The sequence below is a fragment of the Pteropus vampyrus genome, unplaced genomic scaffold, assembly GCF_000151845.1.
Source record: "Pteropus vampyrus isolate Shadow unplaced genomic scaffold, Pvam_2.0 Scaffold496, whole genome shotgun sequence".
Taxonomy (NCBI): Eukaryota; Metazoa; Chordata; class Mammalia; order Chiroptera; family Pteropodidae; genus Pteropus; species Pteropus vampyrus.
In genome coordinates this window covers 392910-400543 of record NW_011889277.1, presented here as the reverse complement: position 1 = coordinate 400543, position 7634 = coordinate 392910, and the positions used below count along the sequence as shown (strand labels likewise).

The following is a 7634-nucleotide window of genomic DNA, read 5'->3' as shown; positions in this document are numbered from 1 at the left end:
GGTGCAGAAAGGAAGGGACAAATAAAGCTAGAAGGGTGGGTGGGGGCCGGTCAGACATTGAGCAGCAGCCTGAGCATTTGGGGCCTCGTTTAGGGAGGGCCTCTAAAATGCATGTGATCCGAGACAGGCTGCCCCTAAGCTCATGCCAGTGAAAATAGCAGCTGACGTGCACTGAATACAAACGATTTGCCGGGACCATTGTCATGGTCTTTCTCAGGAAGTCCTTACCAGAGCCTTTTGAGGAAGGTTTTATTGTTGTCATTCCCACTTTACAGATAAGAGCACTGAGGCTCAGAGAAGCCCACACAGCTGACCAATGGTGGAAGCAGGGTTGCCCCTCAATGCCTCCTTCCTGGCACGGCTGTCACTGCTGAGTCAAGGAACTGCTTATTCTGCTATCTTGAAAAGACGGCCACGTGGTGGGTGACAAACTCCGGTGCTGACAATGCAGAACTTTCTCTAGAATAATTTGCATAGCAAGAATATTGAGAAGTCTTTGGCCTCTGAGAGCTCCCAAAGGTGTATGACAAAGTCAGACCCTGGCCATAGGTGGACTGGCCCTCTCCCTCGTCCTGCTTCCCTCTGCCTCCCTCCTCCTCCTCTTTCTGCTTCTCCTCCTAACCATTCACTTAGAGAAATCCTGAGGAGGTTGTTTTAGGATTAACTGTGTTGCTAAGTGTAGACGTGCTTAGAACAGGGGCTGTCACATAGTATGTGCTCATTAAAGCTGTTTCAGATGGTAGTATAGCATTGTGATTATCGTCGCCACTGTCCTCACAGAGTAACAAGACCAACCTCAATTTCAGGAGACTGAAATTGGATCCTAACACTGAAATCAGATTCTAATAGTTTTTTTTCTAGTGTTAAGGGTATTTCAGGCAATAACAACAGGCCTCTTAAAACTGAACCCAAGCCTTTGTTCAGGGAGACTAATTTCAACTTCCTCTTTGGCCTCCTTGTTCAGCTAGTTTAATGAATAAATCTCTCTTTCTCTGTTAAACCTGCTGCCTCAGACTTTTGGCTTCTCTGCAAGCAGCTGGACCAGGGAGGTAGTAAGAAGCAGTTAAATTGTGGAAGATTTTAAAGACCTGGAAGGATTTTCTGATTTACGGGCTATTGGGAAAGGGGAGAGGTACATCGTGACATAAGGGAGTCAGGTGGTTGAGAAGGGAAATTGGCGGTACCCCACACTGGTATTTTCAGAAGGTTCTGGGGGTAAAATCCCACAGTAGAGAAAAGGAACAAGCAGATGTTCTTTGTCATTTTCATGGAAGCAGGAAAAAGGTAGCTTTGCTCTGGAGTGATGGGACGTGCCTTGCATCTGGGTCAGATGGAAGAGAAAGCTCTGGAGCCAGTGAGTGTGGTGAGTGAAGAATTGGGGGATTCTGGATCCTTTAGGATTTGTGAGGTTGGGGAGGGGGGATTAAGAAAGACAACTAACGCGGCCCTTCATTGAACGCTTTATTGGGCCATACACAGAGCCACTACCAGCTAAAGTTAATGACTAGTCCACCAATTTTTGAAAGTATCACAGTTTCACAGAAGTGCTCATTCATTAATTCATTCATTCTGCCAGTGCTAAAGAAAAAATATTTAATAATACCTACTAAAGCATGCTTAGGAAGACTTCATTCAAGGGGCAGCAGCTGTTGAGATAGGTACAGGGACTACTGCAGTGGAATTTTCCATTAGGGGAGAGAGACTGGACTCAAGTTGAAATACAGCACGGGCAGGTGGGGACTTATAGCCAAGTAGCAGGGTGGGGGTCAATGGATGCAAATTATTAAGAGGAAACATCAGTGGTAAGGAGGGTTCTGGCTAAACAAACTAGATATTAGACATAATTATTATATTATATTATATTAGAAATCAGATATGGAGAGCAATCAGGGTGGAGGGTTCTTGCTAAACTGACTTAGCAGGATTCTTTCTAAAACTGGATTTCACAAGAAAGTGCACAGATAGGGAGGGCTAGGAGAGGGTTCTGGAACTTGACTAAAGCAAAAAAGTCTGTCACCAGGCAGCCACTCAGCTAGCTTTCTGTGATGCTGCGATTTATAATAAGAAATATGTAGTTGGTCTTGGTCCCACTTCTGGTGCAGAGCTCCTAAAACCCTTGGAATGTCCTAAGTGATGAGAGTCATAAAGATGTCTTTTGTTATGTTAATGAGGTGACTTTTTTGGAAAGCCAGAGGTCACCTAAGAACAGGCTGGTTGCCGTGGAGTCAACCCTGTGATGCAAGGGTTTTCAGTTCCATCCCCACCACCTCCAGGGGATGGAGAGGAGCTGAAGGCTAAATCAGTGGACAATGGCCAATGATTTCATCAATATGCCCGGGTAATGAAGCCTCCATACAAACCCAAAAGGAGCAAGTTTGGAGAGCTTCCAGGTTGGTGAACAGCTGGTGATTCGGGGAGAGTGGCATGCCTGGAGAGAGCATAGATGCTCGATGTCCTTCCCACATGCCTTGCTCTATGCTTCTCTTCCTTTTGTCTGTTCTTGAATTGCATCCTTTTATACTAACCAGCAGTCTAGTAAGTAAAGCATTTCTCTGAGTTCTGTGAGCCATTCTAGCAAATTAATTGAACCCAAGGCCACCAATCTCTTTAGGAGGGCCTCACTCTCATGACTTGATCTAACCTTAATTACATCTCAAACATCTCCTTCCAAATATCATCACATTGGGGATGAGAATTGTAATATGAATTTTGGGGGGTGGGACACTAGCATTCAGTCCATAACACTGAAGCCGTGTCGTAGAGATGCAGAGATTGAGATACCCAGTGACATCCAAACAGAGATGTCAAGTATGCAGTTTGATACAGGAGACTGGAGCTCAGCAGGGACATGGTAGCAGAGTTTAGGGTCAAAATCCTCCCCTGGCCTACCAGGCCTTGTGCAATCTGCTCCTGAGCCCTCTCTCACTTCATCTCCCTGACTCTCTTCCTGGCTCATTTCAGCTATACTATCACCTTTCTGTTCTTTAAAATAGCATCCATTATTAACTTTTTTTTTTCTAGTTCAAGATCCAATCAAAGTTCATGCATTGCATTTAATTGTCACAACAATTTATTCTCCTTCAGTCATCATGTCATTAGGTTCTTTCATCCAGAAACTAAAATATTCTATCCAACCAAGTATCCAGCCATACGAATTCTCAGACTCATTACCACATAGCAATATGTTTTTAAAAGATTTTGGATGAAGTGGTTAAATAAGAGGAGGGGAAAACCCAGGCGGTATTGTCAAGGATTTGCAAAAAAAAAAAAAGCGAGCAGATACCTTGGTAATATCTGGTAAACACTTTAAAAGAGGAATATAACCATAGTAACCCATAATTAAATGTCTAGGTAATATCACCACAGTGGGAGTTAGAGGAGAATATAGTAATGACCTATTTAAGGTCAAAGTTCTCTCTTATGAGGTGAGATATATAGACATCCTTTCAAAACTGCTAGTAATGAGGGCAGTCATGACCAATGATTCTCTTTCCCCCACAGGCACCTTAATCTGTGTATAGCTGGAACTGTAGTCCAGGATTCAGGAAAATTCCAGAGGAAGGAAAGCCCGTCTGCTATCTTATTGGTGTCTTTTGCCCAGAAAGAGAAATTTCCAACCAGACATGCAGAAAATACACTACTATCCTATGATAACACTGCCCCATAAACGCTTCTCCATAAAAGGAAACCAGGGGGATTGGCAATAGGGTCATGCCATACCATTTTTCTCAACTCATGCATTTATGCATTTTTTTCAATATATCTATTCTCAAATCACTATTTCTACCCTGTGCTGTTTGAAGTCCTGTCTGGCTGTGCTCATCCTGTGGGCTCTACTGCGCACTGGTTCTGCTTTACCACCCAGGGCTACATGAGAAAATCTCAGTCTCAGATCACACGGTGGACATTACAAAAGTCTACCATGAAAGGTAACATAATCATCAAGGAAAACTGGGTGTGCCTTAAAGCTTTGACATCTTTAGTTTTCACACTCAGATGATCAACACAGAGCAAGTACAAGTAAATTGCACTGGAAATATCGTTGAACATTCCGTACCATGTCATTCTGTACCATAACTAAAACCAGGACCCTGTGCTTTGGAATATCGTCATCTAGCAGAGTAGAGGAACACGTGAAAAAACTGAAGATACAACATTCCAATAAAAGTCACACTCTGGCATCCCCAAAAGTTGCCATCACACAAGATACCAATCCAAGAAATTATATATCAAAACAAAATGTGTTATTATAAATTCAAAATGTAGAAGGATTAATTAAATAATGTTTCTATTTCCCAAAATATAAATTATAGACTAGCTGAATGATTTGAATCTTTTTTATGAAAACTGTAATTCCAGTCATCTTCATGGTAAGAACCCTTTGGTTCTAATCACTTGGCAGAGAGAGTAAATGGGTATTGTCAGGCAATAATGAGCTAAGAAAAAATTCCCTTTCTCATGAATTTATTGAAGGATTTGCAACACCAAATTACTTTATAAAACAAGAAAAGGCAAGAGAAGAACACAGGACTAGTGACCCGCAATACCACATACACGTTTGTGTGTCCTAAGCATGTCTCTGGAAGAGTGGAGATGGGAGCCGGGGCTTTGACTCTTAGAAGAGGAAATGGGTATCTGGGGAGAAAAGTGTGGAGAACTTTTCCAACTATTTTAGAACTTCGTACTGTTACATGAGTATTACCTATGAAAAATAAGGAAGATCTGTAAGGCAGGAATTGGACAATTACTGCCTATTGTTGTAAGTAAAACTAAATTGAAAAACAGCCTTACCTATTAATTTACATAGTGTCTGACTGCTTTTCTACTGAATAGCTGCAACAGAAACCATATGGCCTATAAAGATGAAAAATTTTATGACCTGTCATCTTACCAAAAAAGTTAAACCAACCATGCTTTAAAGTGTAAACGAATGAAAATTTGGAAAAATACACCTTGTCCTTCAATGACTAAAATATCAATTTCTCCAAAAATAAATAAAGCAAGATTATAATTTCGTTCAGAATCCAAATTCTTCAATCGTTCTTCAATCATTAAATTGAATCATTGGTTTGATGATTAACACATCAAATCCTCCAAGAAAATACATAACAGAAGTACAACTCCATTCAGAATCAAACTTTTCTGATGAACCATTTTCAAAATGTATATGGAAAAAAATTTATAAGAATAGTCACAGGAAAAAAAAAAAGGGAAAGAATACTGAGGAAAGACATTCTCCCAAGTATCAAGTTATATACAAAAAAAGATGCCAGCATAAGTTAGGATAGTGATAAAAGAGAATGTCCCAGGAAAGCTAGGTGAAGTTTTTTTCTCAACCTGACTGAGAATAAGAAAATCTTTAAACTTGACCACCCCAGGCACACATCATAAACCATGGCAGTACAATACCTAGCATGAGGAGGATAATACCTAGCACGAGGGGCACAGTGGAGAATAAGGTTGGAAAAAAATCTTTGTTCTTGTGGACATCACTGAAACTCAAGATAAGCCAAACTAGACCCACCATATGCTGAAGATCTAGTCTGATGGGTTTGGTCTGGCCTATAGCTGAAAGGATCCTCCCTAGGCCATAACTGATGAATCTTAATCTAGTGTGTCCAAATATTATATCAGAGGCAGTCTGTACGCACAAAGACAGCAGTGACAATTTTTCAGACGGTAAAAATGAAGAATTTGTGAGTCTGAAATGCTGAGTCTTTGCCTTTTCCTCAGGTGCAGAGCAGTGTGCCCAGCACCCAGCCCAAGAGTATCCAAACAGTGAGAGAAATCGCTATTTCCCCAAGGTCGTCACCTTCCTGGCCTTCAAGGATTCTTTGGGGATGACCCTGGCCTGTGCATCTCTGTGCTTCTCTGTCGTCACAGCTGTGGTTTTGTGGCTGTTTGTGAAGCACCGAGACATCCCCATAGTCAAGGCCAATAACCGGGCTCTCAGCTATGGCATGCTCATCACCCTCCTCCTGTGCTTCCTCTGCTCCTTGCTCTTCATTGGCCAACCCAGCACAGCCACCTGCAATCTCCGACAGATCACCTTTGGGGTTGTGTTCACTGTGACTGTTTCCATCATTCTGGCCAAAACCATTACCATGATTCTGGCATTCAAGGCTATGAAACCAGGAAGAACAATGAGATGCTTGCTGGTGTCAGGGGCTTCTAACTATGTCATTCCCATCTGCTCCCTGATCCAACTGATTATCTGTGGGATCTGGCTGGCACCTCTCCCCCTTTTATGGATATAGACACACATTCTGAGCCTAGAAACCTCATCATTGTATGCAGCAAGGGCTCAGTCACCACCTTCTACTGCATCCTGGGATACCTGAGCTGCTTGGCCCTGTGGAGCTTTTTCTTGGCTTTCCTGGCCCGGAACCTGCCTGACACCTTCAATGAAACCAAGTTCCTGACATTTAGCATGCTTATTTATATTCTGCAGTGTCTGGGTCACCTTCCTTCCTGTCTACCACAGCACCAAGGGCAAGGTCATGGTGGCCATGGAGACATCTTGGCTTCCAGTGCTGGATTACTAGGCTGCATCTTTGCCACAAAGTGCTACATTATTCTGATGAGATCCAATAAAAACTCTTCAAAAAGTTTAAAGAATAAAATAGGTTCTAGGAGAAATAGACATTCAGGTTTATCTCATAAGTTTCTCACATTTTTAGACGTTTGAACAATAAAACATGCAGATGTTATATCAGTTATGAGTATTCCTGGAATTTGTCTTTGTTCGTAACTTTTTACATGAACCTCAGTGTCCACGTGTCTCGCTCCTCATCTTGAAGCACTGGGAAGCACTCGATGAGGACAGAACTCCCTACTTCCTTGCCTTCCTCCCCAGAGTGGCCGACGGGTGGTCAACCTCCCAAGTGTGGCTGGAACCCTGGTGATTTCCTTGGCAGTTTCTGCTGCTCTTTGGAGGCTCCTGGCCTGAATCTACGGGCACCGGTGAAGGTGTTTTCCCAGGGTAATGCTGTCATTCATCTGTATTGTGTGTCTCACATCAGGGGAGGTGGAGCCCGGGGAGGGCTGCAGGCCTTGGATGGGGGAGGGGCACACCAGCCACACCGAGCATGCTCACCTGCCATGCTCGCCATGTCTGTGCCCCCATCAAGATTACGTTATGTTCTATAATTTAACAAAATTTAACAAAAAATATGTCTCGTATATAATGTGAGTGGTATACTCATTCAGATATTACAAACAACTGAGACTGCTTTACATTACTTATCAAGGTATCTCATGTCAACAGTACAAGGACTGAGGCTTGAACGAAACTCATCTGTCACACATATTTTCTGTGCAAGGCACACCCAGCCTTCTTGCACTCAGGAACACTGGACAGAACTTTGGCATGACTCTGGGGGACCATTTTAAACAGCCAAATCACCAACAAAAAGCCCTAAAATGTGACAAGCATGGCACTGTAGACTGCAAACAGGATAAAGGCTTATAGTACAAGAGCTGAAGCAACAAGACTTCAACACTTTCCTCCCTCTTCCCCTCCTCCCAGGATCTGGGCACCTGACAAGGCTGGCAACAAGTCCCATGGCTCTGGGGTGGCCCAGTGGGGTTGCAAACTCTGGGAAGCCAAATTAGGAGCTCAGGAAGAGACTGGA

At 42.9% G+C, this 7634-nt stretch overlaps 1 protein-coding gene across 1 annotated transcript; it reads left to right on the top strand.

Annotated features, from left to right (window-relative positions):
• Positions 1–3510: 3510 nt before the first annotated feature.
• Positions 3511–6688, top strand: LOC111732822 (vomeronasal type-2 receptor 116-like; the record flags this gene model as incomplete). The annotated part of the gene is given in 5 exon segments (XM_023524819.1): positions 3511–3625; positions 5734–6228; positions 6231–6442; positions 6444–6513; positions 6516–6688. Coding segments are annotated over 5 exon segments (1065 nt in total), but the record flags the coding sequence as incomplete, so codon positions are not given.
• Between the last annotated feature and the right edge of the window lie 946 nt (positions 6689–7634).